At 50.0% G+C, this 15,139-nt stretch overlaps 3 protein-coding genes across 4 annotated transcripts in view; 1 reads left to right on the forward strand and 2 right to left on the reverse strand.

The window, feature by feature from the left end:
* Positions 1 to 1,545: 1,545 nt before the first annotated feature.
* On the reverse strand, positions 1,546 to 2,352 carry LOC136294108 (basic proline-rich protein-like). Its single transcript, XM_066191559.1, has one exon. It carries the CDS (start codon positions 2,350 to 2,352, stop codon positions 1,546 to 1,548), a length of 807 nt encoding a protein of 268 aa, XP_066047656.1.
* On the forward strand, positions 2,286 to 4,978 carry NKX6-2 (NK6 homeobox 2). Its single transcript, XM_066190678.1, has 3 exons — positions 2,286 to 3,068; positions 3,334 to 3,506; positions 4,178 to 4,978. Exons 1-3 carry the CDS (start codon positions 2,654 to 2,656, stop codon positions 4,424 to 4,426), a joined length of 837 nt encoding a protein of 278 aa, XP_066046775.1. The 5' UTR covers positions 2,286 to 2,653; the 3' UTR covers positions 4,427 to 4,978.
* A 2,010-nt stretch (positions 4,979 to 6,988) lies between these two features.
* Positions 6,989 to 15,139, reverse strand: part of INPP5A (inositol polyphosphate-5-phosphatase A) — a 183,018-nt gene continuing 174,867 nt past the window's right edge. The window contains exons 13-16 of one of the 2 annotated variants that reach the window (XM_066190682.1): positions 14,182 to 14,293; positions 9,966 to 10,034; positions 8,701 to 8,788; positions 8,515 to 8,602 (exon numbers count right to left, since the gene is read on the reverse strand). In XM_066190682.1, coding sequence (XP_066046779.1) covers positions 8,708 to 8,788; positions 9,966 to 10,034; positions 14,182 to 14,293 — 262 coding nt within the window. In that variant the 3' untranslated portion in view covers positions 8,515 to 8,602; positions 8,701 to 8,707. Of the gene's footprint in view, positions 8,603 to 8,700; positions 8,789 to 9,965; positions 10,035 to 14,181; positions 14,294 to 15,139 lie in introns of both variants that reach the window. The other variant, XM_066190681.1, reaches the window with a different exon arrangement.

Genomic DNA, 15,139 nt, shown 5'->3' on the forward strand with positions numbered 1-15,139 from the left:
TCCTCGGCGAGCGGCTGCCGGCTGCCTGTGCCAGGACCAGCACCGGCCCCCGGCCGGGCGGGGCGCGAGGCGTCCCTCCCGTTCGCCGAGCTGAACCGAGCCGGTCAGCGCCGCCGTGTCGGCATTCAGAGTCGCAAGATCTGCGGGCTCGGCGGGCAGAGGCGCTGCCGGCCCCCAGCACCGCACCGGGGCGGGCAGACCGGCGGACGCGGCCAAACCCGGCCGTCTACGGCCCGGAGAGGCACGGGCTGGCAGAGACCGAGCGCGGGCCGGCTGCGCGCCCGGGACGGGTGGTCCCCGATCCCCGGCTGAAACCACGACTCTCCGGGCGGGCCGATCTGCCCCGTCTGCGGCCACCTGCAGCAGCTTTCAACGCCGCCGTGAGCCGGGGCCGCGCCGGAGGCGGAGGGAGCAGGTGGCATTGCCAGCCCCTTCCCAGCGCACGCAGGCGTCGCGGAAACGAGCCTGCACAGAGCCGATGAGGCTCTCTTCACAAAGAGGAGAAACACACCGTGACTGTTCCCTCCGCTGCTGTTGTTTGCAATAGGAAAAGGGAAAAGCAATGAAGTCGTTTATTAAACCTTCCTTAGGGCAGAGTCGTTTTTAGTATCACGTTTGTACGTAAAGCTTTTTATAAAGATGCGCAAAACAAGACGCACGGACTGTTACACCCCGTAACTCCAGCGACTGAAAACAAAGAGCATGGACAAGCCCGAATAATTACTGCCCAAACCTACATTGACATTACGGTCTTGTTACAGGTCAAACGAAACCCTGTTCACCTGCAAACGATTCTGACGACAGACATGACCACAAACGAAGGACCACGCTTTTAATTGTTCTGATATGATCAAGTCGATTCGTATTTACTTTACGAACACTTTGAAAATATTTAGTTCCCCGCATGTTGCGGTTAATGTTTTCCTTGGATAACAGTGTATCAAACCTGTAGGAGAAGGCAGTTTCTAGGCGGAAAACATGCTAGAAACCCAGTTTCCGGAATTCTTTTATGTGTAAGCCTCTTCTTTTCTGGACAATTAATTATGCTTTCGATTAGGAATATCTCTGGTCATTTCATTTATTCGAGCGAGCTTGGTTCTCCGTGATGCAACAGCAGTTTTCTCCCTTTAAAGACCAGGGGCTATACTCCTCCGTCGGGAGGAAGGAAGGAAGGAAGGAAGGAAGGAAGGAAGGAAGGAAGGAAGGAAGGAAGGAAGGAAGGAAGGAAGGAAGGAAGGAAGGAAGGAAGGAAGGAAGAAAGGAGGGAAGGAAGGAAGGAAGGAAGGAAGGAAGGAAGGAAGGAAGGAAGGAAGGAAGGAAGGAAGGAAGGAAGGAGGGAAGGAAGGAAGGAAGGAAGTCCTTTGCGAGGCCAGTGGGTTTCAGGATAGGCAACAAAGTTGAGCTAAACAGTTATTTCCAGGGCGTAAGATAATTTTTTACAACAGCTTTAAAAATTTTGGGCTCTAACGCGAGGGAACGGCCGCGGCGCAGCTGAAGACGGACCCGATCACCCGACAGAGCAGCGATCGGGACGGGCAGTACCGCTCAGTGCCCCGAGCCAGCGCAGCCGCCGGGGCCCCGCGGCCACTGCCCGGCTGCGCGATGAGGCGCCGACGGTCTCTGCGCCGGGGTCCGCCCGCCGGGAGGGGCCCGACGCGGCGAGTGGGAGGGCGCCGCCGCCTGCGGGTGTAGGAGCGGCCTGCGGCGGGGCAGAGGGGGCCGGGCTCCCGGCGGGGCAGAGGGGCCGGTCTTCCCGCGGGCGGGGCAGAGGGGGCCGGGCTCCCGGCGGGGCAGAGGGGCCGGTCTCCCGGCGGGGCAGAGGGGGCCGGTCTCCCGGCGGGGCAGAGGGGGCCGGTCTTCCCGCGGGCGGGGCAGAGGGGGCCGGTCTCCCGGCGGGGCCGGTCTTCCCGCGGGCGGGGCAGAGGGGGCCGGTCTTCCCGCGGGCGGGGCAGAGGGGGCCGGGCTCCCGGCGGGGCCGGTCTTCCCGCGGGCGGGGCAGAGGGGGCCGGGCTCCCGGCGGGGCCGGTCTTCCCGCGGGCGGGGCCGGGGCCGGGCTCGGCGCTCCCGTCGGGCGCGGCGCGGCCACGTGCAGCCCCGCGCGCTCCCACGGCTCGGCCCGGCCGTGACGTATCGGGGTGGAGGCGCGCGCCGCCCGCCGATTGGGCGGTGTTGGCGGCGCGGGGCGGCGGCCGCCCAATGGGCGCGGGGCGCGCAGGTGCCCGCGCGGTTATCTGCGCGCGGGGCGCGGCGCGGAGCGTCCCCGCGGCCGCCGGACACGCGGCCGGGGCGAGGCGCGGCGCGGAGCTGCGGGTCCCGCATCCCCCTCCCGCCGGATCTGCGCGGGGAGCGCATCGCCCGGAGTCCGCCGGGACGCGCCGCCGGTGGGGGCTCTTTCTCCCGGGACTCTCGGTCTGTTGTTTCGCCGCGCTGCCCCGGCTCGGCTTTCGCCGCTCTTCAGCCTGGGCTTTGGGGGTGCGCGCCGCGGGAGCGGGCGGACGAGCGCCGGGGATTTTCCTGTTCCCAGCGAACTTCGGCTGAGATCCCGCGAGCGGCGAGGAGCCCGTCCCGCCCGCGGCCGCGCTCCCGGCGAGGGTCCCCAGCGGAGCGGCCGCGGCGCGGTTGGGAAGGACCCCAGGCTCGCTGATGCCCGCAGATGTTAGCGGTGGGACAGATGGATGCTAATCGCCAGAGCGCATTCGTCCTTAGCAGTGCGCCGCTAGCCGCGCTGCACAACATGGCCGAGATGAAGACCTCCCTGTTCCCCTACGCCCTGCAGAACCCCTCCGGTTTCAAGGCGCCGGCCCTGGGCGGGCTCAACACGCAGCTCCCCTTGGGGACACCGCACGGAATAAGCGACATCCTGGGGCGGCCCGTGGGCAGCGCCAGCAACCTGCTGGGCGGGCTGCCCCGCATCAACGGGCTGGCGGCCTCGGCTGGGATGTACTTCAGCCCCGCCGCCGTCTCCCGCTACCCGAAGCCTCTGGCGGAGCTGCCGGGACGGCCGCCCATTTTCTGGCCTGGAGTTGTGCAAGGCTCTCCCTGGAGAGATCCCCGGCTCGCCTGTCCCGGTAAGTGCGGCCGGTTCTTGCAGGGCGCGGGGAGCAGGCGGCCTGGGGTCCAGACCCGGGGCCGGCCCAAGCCGGCGGACGGGGCGGGCGGCAGGAAGGCCCGGTGCGGTCACTGGCTCCTCACGGCACCGGCTCTGTCCCGGACCGAGCCCTGCTTTAGAGCCGGCGGACACTCGAAGCGGCTCCGCGGCCCCTGCCGGGGCCCGGCTACGGGCCGGGGGCAGTGCAGAGTTCATCCCTGACGCAGCTCTTTCTCCGCTTCCAGCTCAGACGGGGATGGTTTTGGACAAGGACGGCAAGAAGAAACACTCTCGACCGACATTCTCTGGGCAGCAGATCTTCGCTTTAGAGAAAACCTTCGAACAGACGAAATACTTGGCAGGACCGGAGCGCGCCCGGCTCGCCTACTCCCTGGGGATGACTGAGAGCCAGGTGAAGGTAGGTCCGTCCTGCGGGCTCCCGCCTCTCCCGCTCCCTTGCCGCGGCCGCTTTCTGCCATGTCGGTAATTACTGGCAGCCACGAACACTGTGCAATTATGCAGGAAAATTTTTCTTTTTATTTTTAGAGTCAGTTAAAATTTGAGTTACATTTCGATATTCGATAGATTTTAGGCTAATTTCTACCTATTTTGTGCTTAGAGCTCTCTGTGCTACAAACGATTAAAAATAAATAGCCGTATTATATTTGATATAAACCCCCATCACAACAACGACAAAAAGCCCTCCGCAGGTAATTGCTTTTAGAGGGTCACTTTTCCACCTGGATCGTGTCCACTGGCACAACTTTACCTTGTGTAACCCCGCAAATTTTTTAGCAAAGCCTGCAGGTCCATCTGAGCGTTGGGATGCACCACAAGCCAAAAATAGTTATTTTTCTGGCTATGGTATTCTGTTTTCAACAAGTGACTGTTCCGGGAAGCTGTAGATTGAACCGTCGTGCAGTCCCGCAGAGCCGGGCAGGTGTTCCCAACGGGGCAGCCCCTTCCCGGGAGCCGTCCGAGGCTCTGCCCGGTGCCCGCGGCCGCGCCGTGCGGGGGGGACGGGGGCGGACGCGGCGGCGGGGCCGAGGCCGAGGCCGTGGCTGAGCTGTGCCCGGTGCCGCTGCCCAGGTTTGGTTCCAGAACAGACGGACCAAGTGGCGGAAGAGACACGCGGCAGAGATGGCCTCGGCAAAGAAGAAGCACGACTCGGAGACGGAGAAGCTGAAGGAGAGCTCGGACAATGAGGACGATGACGAATACAACAAGCCCCTGGACCCCAACTCAGACGATGAAAAAATCACGAGGCTATTGAAAAAGCACAAATCCACGAACCTGTCCCTCGTCAGCCCCTGCAGCACCAGCTCGGATACGTTGTGAGGGTGTGGGGCCGACGCCCGCACCGGGCAGCGCGGCGGGGGTGAGTGTAACTGGGTGTTTGAAGTGGTGTGTTGTACAGCCTAAGATGTATGTGAAATGTATATATTTTTTACAGAATAAGTTATGAATTTATTTTCTTTCTCATCGGTGTAAATTTCAGAGAAAATTTTTCAACTTTTTGGGTTTTGTGTCCCCTTGAGTTTTTCCCGTTCTCTCCTTTAGCCTTCCTGTTAATTTCCTGCTCCTAACAATCAGGTTTTGTTACATTTTCTATGGGTCCAAAGTCCGAGCTCAGCCACTTTGTATATAGTAAATTTCAGATTTTGTGATGTATATTTCTAGTGTAAAAACGGCAGTTTTCTTTCACTCAGTCCCTCAGTGTTTTGGCAGTTTCATTTCTCCTGCCTCTGGATTTTATGCTTAATAATACCAAAAAAACCAAACCAATGCCCCAAAAAAGCACGAGAGGAAAACGGACACTTGATTTTACATTAGAATGTCTCCACACGTGTTGGAAAGACTTTGTATAAATCAATAAATTATTTAACAACCTTCTCCTTTAGGGAGTTTCTTTCCGCATTTCTGTGCCAGGGGCCGGGGACATCAGAGCTTCTTCGGGGTGCCCAATGCCGCTCCGCAAGGGAAAAGGAGCCGCGGCGTCCGGGGCCCGGCGGGCTGAGCCGGGAGAGCCCCGGCCCGTGGCACGGCCGGAGGCGGCGGTCACTGCGCGGTGGGACTGCCCGGCAGCCCGGGGAGCAGCGAGGCCGGGGCTGAACGTGCAGCCCGAACCGCACGAACCCCCAGCGGGCGAGTGCTGGGGTCCGCGACACTTCCCGCTGCGCTGCCTGAGCGCCGGCCGCTGCAAAAGCCCGGGGTCGGAGCTGTAGAGATGCGCGGCGGCGGCCTGCGAGCTCCGCACCCTCCCGCGCCTTCCCGCCGGCTTCTGGGCCGTGTTTCCGCCCGCACCTGCGGGCGCACCGTGCCCGAACCGGGCACCGCGTGGTTCCGCTCCCAGCCGCCTGGGCCTCCGCATTTCTCCCCCTGGCACACGCGAGTCCCGGTGGCTGTGAGCCGCCCGCCTTGTTAAGATGCTTTTTTCCCGCTTTTTTATTTCTTTTTCCTGCCCCCGAAGAAGGAGAGCGTCTCTTTCCCCGTGTCTCTGCTATGGCTTCGCAACCCGCCCAAAGGCAGCGGCCGCTCCGCGGGCGCTCCTGCTGTCCCTGCCCCGCGGCCGGTGCGGGCCCGAGAGCCTCCCGCAGCGCAGGTCGCCGTCCCGCATCCACCTCCCGCAGCGCAGGTCGCCGTCCCGCACCCACGTCCCGCAGCGCAGGTCGCCGTCCCGCACCCACGTCCCGCAGCGCAGGTCGCCGTCCCGCACCCACGTCCCGCAGCGCAGGTCGCCGTCCCGCATCCACCCCCCGCAGCGCAGGTCGCCGTCCCGCACCCACGTCCCGCAGCGCAGGTCGCCGTCCCGCATCCACCCCCCGCAGCGCAGGTCGCCGTCCCGCATCCACGTCCCGCAGCGCGGCGCCGAGGGGCGCGTCCCGGCTCCCCGCACCGCGGAGCGCCGCGCCGGCCCGGGGCTCGCCCCTTCCCGGTGCCGAGGCCCGCACGGCGCCGCCGCGCACGACACGGGCGCGGTTCTGCGGCGGAAGGGGCCCGGCCCCGTCCCCCCGGAGCCGCCCCGGGCCCCGGGCCCCGCTCACGGTGACTGACTCCCCTCCGCTCCTGCCGGGCCAGCTCCGCGTCCCGGGGACGGCGGGCTCCCTCACGCTGAGAGCGGCCGCGACCAGCTCGGTTACAGCGGGAACGAACCGAGCTGAGGGGCTGGGCTGGGCTCCCGAGGGGAAGTGGCTGGGTAAAAACATCTGCGCTCGAAGGTAATCGCTCCCACCTGCCTCTTCCCAAAGTTCTCAAGCGCAATGAGCTCGGAGGGGGCGTGAGGGGAGAGGGGGGCTCCGAGGCGCCGCAGGACTGACAGCCCGGAGACCGGCCCCGGGCAGAGCGGAGCTGACAGGACCCGTCCCCATCGGCTGGCCGCCGGGATCGGCCCCGAATTCGCCTCCGGGGCTGTTAAAATGCGAAAGCTGCGTCTCTTTGATTTCTGAGCGCTCCATTCGGGGCATTCTCAGCAGCTCACCCCGGCGGGCCACCGGTGCACTCCCGGGAGCTCCGGGCCGCGGCTGGAGGCTTCCACGGGCTCATCTGTACTCGGGGCTTCGGTCCTGCTGGAAAAGGCTACAGAGGTTTCTTCTGAAACTTGCGATAATCACGAAGGAGTTTACGGTGGCACATTTACTGACCGGCTGAGGACTAGCATCCTGTGAACAGCTCGTAAAGCTGCATCACCCTCCTCTCATCAGCGCTCCCACACCAGATCCTCAGTGCCTCTTACTCGGTTTGTATTGTGTTTTGATTAACACCAGAACTGCATTCTATCATAGAGGTTTCCATGGGAAAAATACCCTTGTTAATTGTCAGGTTAAAAGAATCTCAATGAGAAACGTGACAATTTAACAATTTCCCTGTAACCACCAAATTAAAGGGGCAGACACAGCAATGTTCACCATGATTAGTTTTATTGCTTGAGAACCAGAGTACTCATTTCTAAAGGCCTTCAGAGTTATCATGAGTTGAGTTCGCTTAAATAGAATTACTGTGTGGTTATAATGCAACATGGCACAGTAACAATACAGAGCTGCAGACACCCTTTGGGCAACAATATTTGCTATAAACTGGGTTGTACTGTTGAGAAAACTCTGTAAGCGGACATCAAATCATTTCCAATGGTAGTGATTTATACCAAAATCAAGCATCAATCTAATGCCATCGCGCAGTCCATGAACTCTGTAGTGTTCTAAATTAAATCAATAAAACATACATTTGTGTTTCATCAACAGACTCCCTAATCACCTTTTAATGTTGTATTTAGTGGTGGGAGGAAAATGTCTGTAACAAGACTATATTGTAGGCTGCACTGAGCTACTAAACAGGAAAATTTACAGTTGGGTTGATGTTTTGTTTTGTTGGTTTTTTTTTGTTTTTTTTTGTTTTTTTTTTAATACTGTATAAATACAGTCTGTGTCCAATACAGTTGCTACTTGAAGCAGACTATTATTTTCTTCTCCCGTGTTGTTATTGTTTCAATATAGAATATGGCACCATAAAACAGTAACAAAAGACGGACAAAAACAGTTTACAAAATTCTGGAAAGTTACACCCAAACCTAGCTAAGAACTTCACATTCAATCCTTAATATTACATAGAAAGAAGAGATTATAGGAGTTACAAAGTGAAATTGCTAATATATGTGCTATATAGTATGCTATATATATCTGTATCCAGGATGGCACTGCTATATATTATTTATTATATAAATGTTGGTTGTTGATGTACACTTAACTAAACCTGCTAAGACTCCAATACTTACTGCTGATATGGCACTCTCAAGCATTCATATTGGAAAGTATATTTAGCATAAGTTTTGGTCAGGTTTATAAATTATTTATATATCTGTGTATATATACACATACATACATATATACACACACATATATATATGTATGTATAGAAAGCAGCTGCTGTGTGATTCAAAAGCCATGTAACATGGCAGTATAGTAAATAAAATGAGAAAAAAAATTAAAAAATGAAAACCAAAATACTAAAACTAAAACACAAACCATAAGCCTTGGTCAAAAAAGAAAATACCATTTAAAACCATCAATATCTCTATCTATACAATCCAATGTACAAAATCCCAAAGTGGTAAAGATATATAATGGGTATGATACTTTTAAAAGTTTATAATATGCTGAAATAGCTTTTCCACATTGACAAACACCTATTAAAAGTTGAAAGTTGTGAAATCTAGAATACATAACATCTCTGCTGTCTATTTAGAGTTTTGGCAACAGAACTGTGACATATATATAAAAAATAATTCCACATTTCTACTTGATGTCACATGAACATACAAGACAGTGAGGTATGTGAGGCTTCTCTTGAACAGAGTCCAGATGCTGAAGCATAGTGTACGATCAGCAGTCTAAAAATGTGGCACTCAGGACTGGATTTATCAATACAGCTGTTAGGATTACAGATTTCAGTGTGCTGCCTTCCCTCCTGGCTACAGTGTGGTTTCACGGAAAATCTTCTCACTTCGTAGGCATCTTTTTCCTGTTGCAGAATTGGCATTTTTTTAAAAAGAAAGATAAACACAGGGGAAATGATGTAGAAAATGTAATAGAAACGTAAAGAAAAAAGATGATATTTACCACCACATCACTGCACGACACAACACTTGTGCACATTTGCAATAGGTTTACCTGCCCCAGCAGCTATTCGAAAGGACAGGAACACAGGCTGCAGCAAGTTAGGGAAAAATAGAAGTTACATGTTTGAAATATACGTTTGGTGTTTTTTTTTTTCTTTACAGTCAGTAGTAAATACAACAAAAACTTCTCTATGACTGGAAACAAAATGTCTCAACAAGTTTTTGAATTTATCTAATTACAAAATGCACAACAATGTCATCTCACAGATTTCTGCTCCCACTGAAACCTAAGGGAAAAATTTCCACAGATTTCTGTGGGAAGAGGTTCAGGTCCCATACACGTCGCCCTTTTGTAACAGTGCCACACCACTTCGGTGACGAAGGAAACAAAACCTGCTCTTTCTCAACTGGCTGACCCAGAGCTTTTTGTTTACTAGATAAGTTAGTAAGTTGCTATATTTTAAAACCTTGGGCAATTTTGGACCAAATGCCCTAAGTGCATTTTTCCTTAGAAAACAATTCTCTTTCTCACAAGAACTCTGACCTGATCATAGAATTAAACAGGGGTATGTATTTGTGAGTTCAGTTCTGCGTGGACACGTGCATCCACACACACGATTACCCACTATCCCTCTCTGAAATATCACTCAAGAGCCTCAGTGTTTTCAGATAGGCTTTCAGAGGTTACCTCCAACTCCTCAATTGGCCTTTTTCAAAGAAAGCAAATACTCTGTTTTATTGTATTTCTAACTCAGGTTTCCACCTGGTATCTTCAGCAAAGAAGATTGTAGAATTCGGGTATTTTATTTATTTCAACAACTGGTATTTATGTATTTTTTTATCCTTTTTCTATATTCTTTTTATCACTTGTTGTTTGAACATGGAACTGCCAATTTGTTCCTTTACTAATAAGCACCTATGCATCAACCCAGCTGAAGCTATGCTTTTAAAGCACAGTTGATAGCCCAGTGAAATCACTTGTGTTTTGCTGGAAGAGTTTAAGTGCACAGACTGGTGCTCCTCTTCACTTGCACCGTATCCTGCTTTCATTCTAGCACCCGTCGTCCTGCTCTTCCACTTCCTACAAGCAGCTTTTTGATGTACAGACTGACTGAAGCTCAATTTGACTTTGAAACATTTTCAAGGTGTTACTTAAAAATAGGGCAGAGATATAGCTGACTTACAACTGACAGAACATAATGCATGCATTCTCCTTCCTAATAAAAAGCTTAGAAGATAAAAGACTAAAATGTTTTATTTAATTACCTTGTGATCCCCCATGCAGACATTTGGCCCAATGTGGTCATATATTACTATCTTCTCATCATTTTCTGACTAGTTTAAAAAAAACAGAACACAACAAAACAGTAGTCAGTCCAAGAATTCTCCAGATTACATGCACAGAAAGGGAAATATTGTGCAAATAGGTGAAACCAGTTTCTGAAGGAGGTGATACTAACACATCCTTGCTTGGCTTCTCAGAGAAAGAATGTGTAAAATGAACTTTTATGCTTAGTACTGCTCGCAGTAATTTGTGCAGTTTGCCTGCTTAAAACCCCCTGAGATCTCTGTGCCTTCTCCCTGCTGATGGGACCTTGGGAAATATTTGTGGCATACACTGTGCTAAGCGAAATGAGTGACTTCCTTTAGTTGCATTCCAGGCTTCTACTGCAAAATGCAGCAAGCACATTTGGCCAGTCCTTTTTTAAGAACAGCACAATTTTTATTGAATTAGGTGAGATAAATGTTCTCTGAATTAAATGCAATCCATGTTGCCTTATAACAGCATTTGATTTCATCATATAGGGGATTTTAAATGTTCAGAGAGATAAATGATTATTTTCAGGTTATGAGTATAATCTTTAACCATTTCTCTGAGATAAATTTCTTCCTCTGAAAAAAAGCATTCAGTGATTTTAAGAAAAGCAGTAAATGACGGATGACATTCCTCCAGTCTCCATTATGAATTGCTTTCATTTTGTTCCATGTTGAACTTTACCCTTATACACTGACTTCTTTAGCATTTTTATCTTAATGAATAATAAAATGTACTCATCTTTCTGCCGTTTGCAATAAACGTGATTTGGAAGAGCTATTTTGATTCTCTAGCACAGTACTTCAGGAATAAATACAAATACATTGCCATACAAAACAATTTCTTATTGTGCTAAACAATTTCTATAAGGTAATTAAATCTGTAATCTGCACACTCTCCAGTCTCTAATACAATCGTAGATGCGCTTTAAACCAGTCGGCGATACTAATTTATTTTGCAGGAAACAGCCAAGTCTTTCTCATGTGCAATCAGTCAATTTTGACTGGGCAATAACTTTATATAAACAGTAGCATTTAGGACTATAAAGTTAAAACTGAATTATCTTTAATGCAGTAAGGAAGCTTAAGGTCAGATTTACTTTACAGCACGGTTGTCTGCCAAAAATATAAAAACATAACCTTCTGCATTGTATGCATGAGCACTTTCCAATATTTCAAGATCATAATGCCACCAGCATCGGAAGTGGGGATACATTCATCAAAAGCGACTTGATAATTTACAAAGGCAGCATAAAATTGTGGATTTTCAACTGCATAATCTTTAGACAGATAAACAAATTACAGCAGTGCACAAGCAGAAACAATATACACTTGGCTGAGCATTCATTACTTCATGCGATCAGGCATCAGCGCAGCTCCCGAGCAGTGGGCAACCTTTGGTGGTTTAGGGCTCAGGAAGCATAAAATAACATGATGGTGAGGTAACCGACCATGGCATGATAGATGATGTTGCATGAAAGCTGTTTACAGCCCCATGTCAGTACAATCTGTAATGCCTACTGTGTAGCTGAACGCACTGTACAGCAGCAATTTGTGCACCCTATCCTTTCTTTACCTACGATTTAAATGCAGATTTACTACAATTTTTGTTTGAAATAAAATACAGAATTGCCTAGGCAGAAAAAAAAACACTTTAATTTTCTATAAGAAAGATTAATATGGCAAAATAATTACCTGCGTAAGACTATTCAATAGATAGTTATGACTGAAAAAATTCTTTAAAAATTCATATACATTTATATTTTAAGGATTTGTTACAGTGTAATCAGTTAATTAAAATTTGCTTTTACTTTCCTCAGAGTTCCTTTTAAAGCTTCAAAGTACAGGTCTCTGCAGTGGAGTAAATTCTCAGTCAAGGCCAGCACTTCTTGTGTAGAACCACAGAAATCTGTAGGGTCATTTTGCCCTTTCCTCTATCAGTTCAGCATTCTTTTCTAATGACTATTTTGATTAGGTTTTATGGGCCAGAACCCCGGGCTGGCTTTGGGCTGGATAAGCCACCTCCTGTGTTGGTACAGGCTCACTGAGCTGAAGCCCAGGCTGGCCTCAGCAGCTCCTGTCACTTTGCACACGAGCTTCTGGAGATGTCCCAAACTGCCTGGCCACAATTGGCAAACGCAAAGCTCCAGAGACAGAGTTATGTGCAGTTTTAAAGGTGAGCTTTGAACGATCCAGCTGATGGGGTTTCTGTTACGTGGAGACTGGAAATTGTAGCTGACCTCACAGTTACAAATCAGTGCTCTAACTTTGTTTTCCCTTGTTTAATTTTCTCCCATTATATCCAAGTTATAGCCCTCTAGATAATCAGAAAGAATTCCTTTGCCTCTGTACTGTTTACACTCTTCAGGCTTTTGTGTACACTTCTATCTCCTTATTCATAGCTTAAAAAAACCCTCTTCCCTCATTGGCCACCCTTTTCATGGTTTTAATCCTTTGTTCTTTAGGAATTTCATGGTCGCCAAGCACTATCAGTAACATTTTGGGTAAAGTCTCACTTTTTCACATGATGTTTTTGTATAAGAAAAAGAAATAACACTGATTTTGACATTACTATTTGACTAAAAAGCCTGGATTTCCTTTAGGCTTCACTTTTTTTTTTTTTTTACTGAATACTGCAGTACATGCATTGTCTAAAATTTTGGTGAAATTTCATGATGTCACACAGACACTTTTTACACATCAAAACGTGTGAGGAAGTGCATTGACTTGAAATTCGAGTAGCTGTGGAAAACATGTTCCCAGCCTTTCAGTGAGTTATATACTGCAAAGCAAACAGTCTAATCACCAGATAAATAACCCCAATGAGAGAGAAAAAGAAGGTTATAAACTTCAGGAGAGCAAGTTTCAAGGGTGTAATTAATTTAAACTGGAAAAAAAAAAAGCCATGAAGCTATAGAACATTGATTTACTTGCAAGATTATTTTCTGTAATTCACTCCCACTAAACTGCATTAATTATACAGGAGCACACAGACAGACACAAGACTTTTGGCAGTTTTGGGTTCAGTCAGTCTGTTAGAGTCATACAGTCGGGTCAGCAAGACAGCCTCACTGCAGCACGTCCATTTACACAGCCACCAGTGGGCCAGCCCGGCACAGAGAGCGGAGGGAGAGATCTCGGATCACATCCCCATTTCCTGATCTGTTCTTGCCCTTTGGAGCAGCCGGCAACCAGCACCAGCAGGATGGGGGTCTGGGTGCCAGGGACACAGGGACACAGGGACAGAGGCAGTGGAAGCTGGCACAGGTAACCAGCTGACCTGGTCCAGTGCTTGCAAGCAAAGGAGGAGGGCAGAGTGGAACAAGAAAGAGAGTAAATGACAGAAAACTGGAAGGCTTCTGCACCATATTTAGATGATTTAACCTTGGATAGAGCATCACCAACTAACCCTAACCCCACCTATAAACACTAAAATCCCAAGAGTTGTTGTATGTTCTAAAAATGCCACACAAGCTTATCTCTAAAGCTCTAACAGAATGTCTAAATTTAGGCACCTAACTGGTGTACCAAAGTTAGGAGCCTACCTGCTGGAGACTATCCTCATTCAGCGAACAGTGATAGATTTGGCCTGTGTAGGACCTGACACATTCTTGGTAGTACCTTAGGAAATCTGCCATTCTGGTAACTCAGGTGCCTCCAGCTGTTGCTGTAGAGATTTTTCTCTCAATTGCGTGACTCCTCGGCGAGCAGCCACTTGTACCTGCTCCTGTCTGCATCCCTGCTGAATCCTTGGTGGGGGCAGTGTTCCTGCTTGTCACTGTAGGGGGGACTGGCCTGGGGGACTAATGGGGACTATTTTATAGGGGCTTTTTATTTTCTGTTACTCTTTTTAAAGCAAGCAGTCAGTCTCCCAATGCTGTGCATCCCCGCACAGAAGAAGCACAGGATAGAAGACAGTCAGTCATCACTGGCAGCTCAGACAGCAAAAGAAGTGCTTGTGAAAGCTCACTGTCCGCAGGTTTATGGGGACAAACCTCCCTCCTTGGGTGCAAAGCACCGGAGGCACACCCCTCCATTTACTAGCATGGTGTGCTGTCTCCACTTGGCAAGTGTTTGCCACAGGCAGACTCGAGGACAGAGTCTTTCAGCCCTACCCACCCTCGGTGCAGCCAAATGCAGTGTTGAGGCGTTGGGGGTCTGTACTTACTTTCAGAATGAGCTCCTTGGCTGAGTGGGACATCAGGATTCTGTCGCACCAGGCTGGACATCTTGTGTTCATGTACTGCCTTCCCTGGCTAGAGTCCTCGCTGTAGGGGTAACTGCAAACAAATCCCAAGCACAACCATCAAATCTCTTGGCAAAGCAGCCTGAAACCTCTGGCTCAAAGGACCACATTACTTACAAAATTGCACTGTTGAAAAGCAGCTCTTCCAGACACTTGTACAGGTTTATATTTCTTTTCTCCTCCCTCTTTCCTTCTCATGCGCTCTTTCTCTACGTCCCTTCTCAGACCTACAACTCTACTCTATGGTTAACAAGTTAAGACAGACACAATTTCAAAATTCTCACCTCCTACCTTGTGCTTTGGCATATGAGAGTGTTTTAAGACAACAAACTGTTTATCTGTGTGGAAGTATAAAAATCAGTTTAACAACAACTTGAAAGCAGACAAGAGACTACGGAAAATGTACATTCAGAAGTTGAAAAATGAAACCATGGGGAAAAAAAGTTCATCTTGTGTGATTTCTTTGCAGGATTCTCTCAAGGGGAGTTATCCTGGAATAATTTAACAGAAAACTGAGTTCATAGTGCTGGGATCACTGCAGCTGTACACAAACCTCTCCTGCATGGATTCTTTCAGGGTGACAGAAAGGAACACAGGACAAGGTAGCAGGCTTTGCAGGGGATTTCTTCAGAACCAAGGAATCAGGAGTGTGGTTTAAAGAAAGTGATGCTGACTATGTGAGACCCCGTACCTGTGAAATTGTGTCAAGAAGAAGAAGGTTATTTTGTAAAGACATCTTGAATAGAAGCAGATTAAATGGTAATTACACCCTGGGGCCACCATAAACATACTATGGCATCTCCAGGGCATTCTAACTTAGCTTTAAAGGGCAACAGAAAGTGTTTATTTTAATCTACAGAATATAACTAGAGGTAACACA

Source organism: Chamaea fasciata, unplaced genomic scaffold, assembly GCF_029207755.1.
Source record: "Chamaea fasciata isolate MVZ Bird 193981 ecotype frontalis unplaced genomic scaffold, bChaFas1.0.hap1 SCAF_9, whole genome shotgun sequence".
NCBI lineage: Eukaryota > Metazoa > Chordata > Aves > Passeriformes > Sylviidae > Chamaea > Chamaea fasciata.

What these genes read in the sequence shown, in the direction of transcription:
- LOC136294108 (XM_066191559.1), bottom strand. Translation starts at nt 2,352, where the DNA reads ATGCGCTCCCCGCGCAGATCCGGCGGGAGGGGGATGCGGGACCCGCAG.
- NKX6-2 (XM_066190678.1), top strand. Translation starts at nt 2,654, where the DNA reads ATGTTAGCGGTGGGACAGATGGATGCTAATCGCCAGAGCGCATTCGTC. An exon ending in TCCCCGGCTCGCCTGTCCCG is followed by an intron (nt 3,069 to 3,333) that starts GTAAGTGCGGCC and finishes CTCCGCTTCCAG; the next exon opens with CTCAGACGGGGATGGTTTTG. An exon ending in TGACTGAGAGCCAGGTGAAG is followed by an intron (nt 3,507 to 4,177) that starts GTAGGTCCGTCC and finishes GCCGCTGCCCAG; the next exon opens with GTTTGGTTCCAGAACAGACG.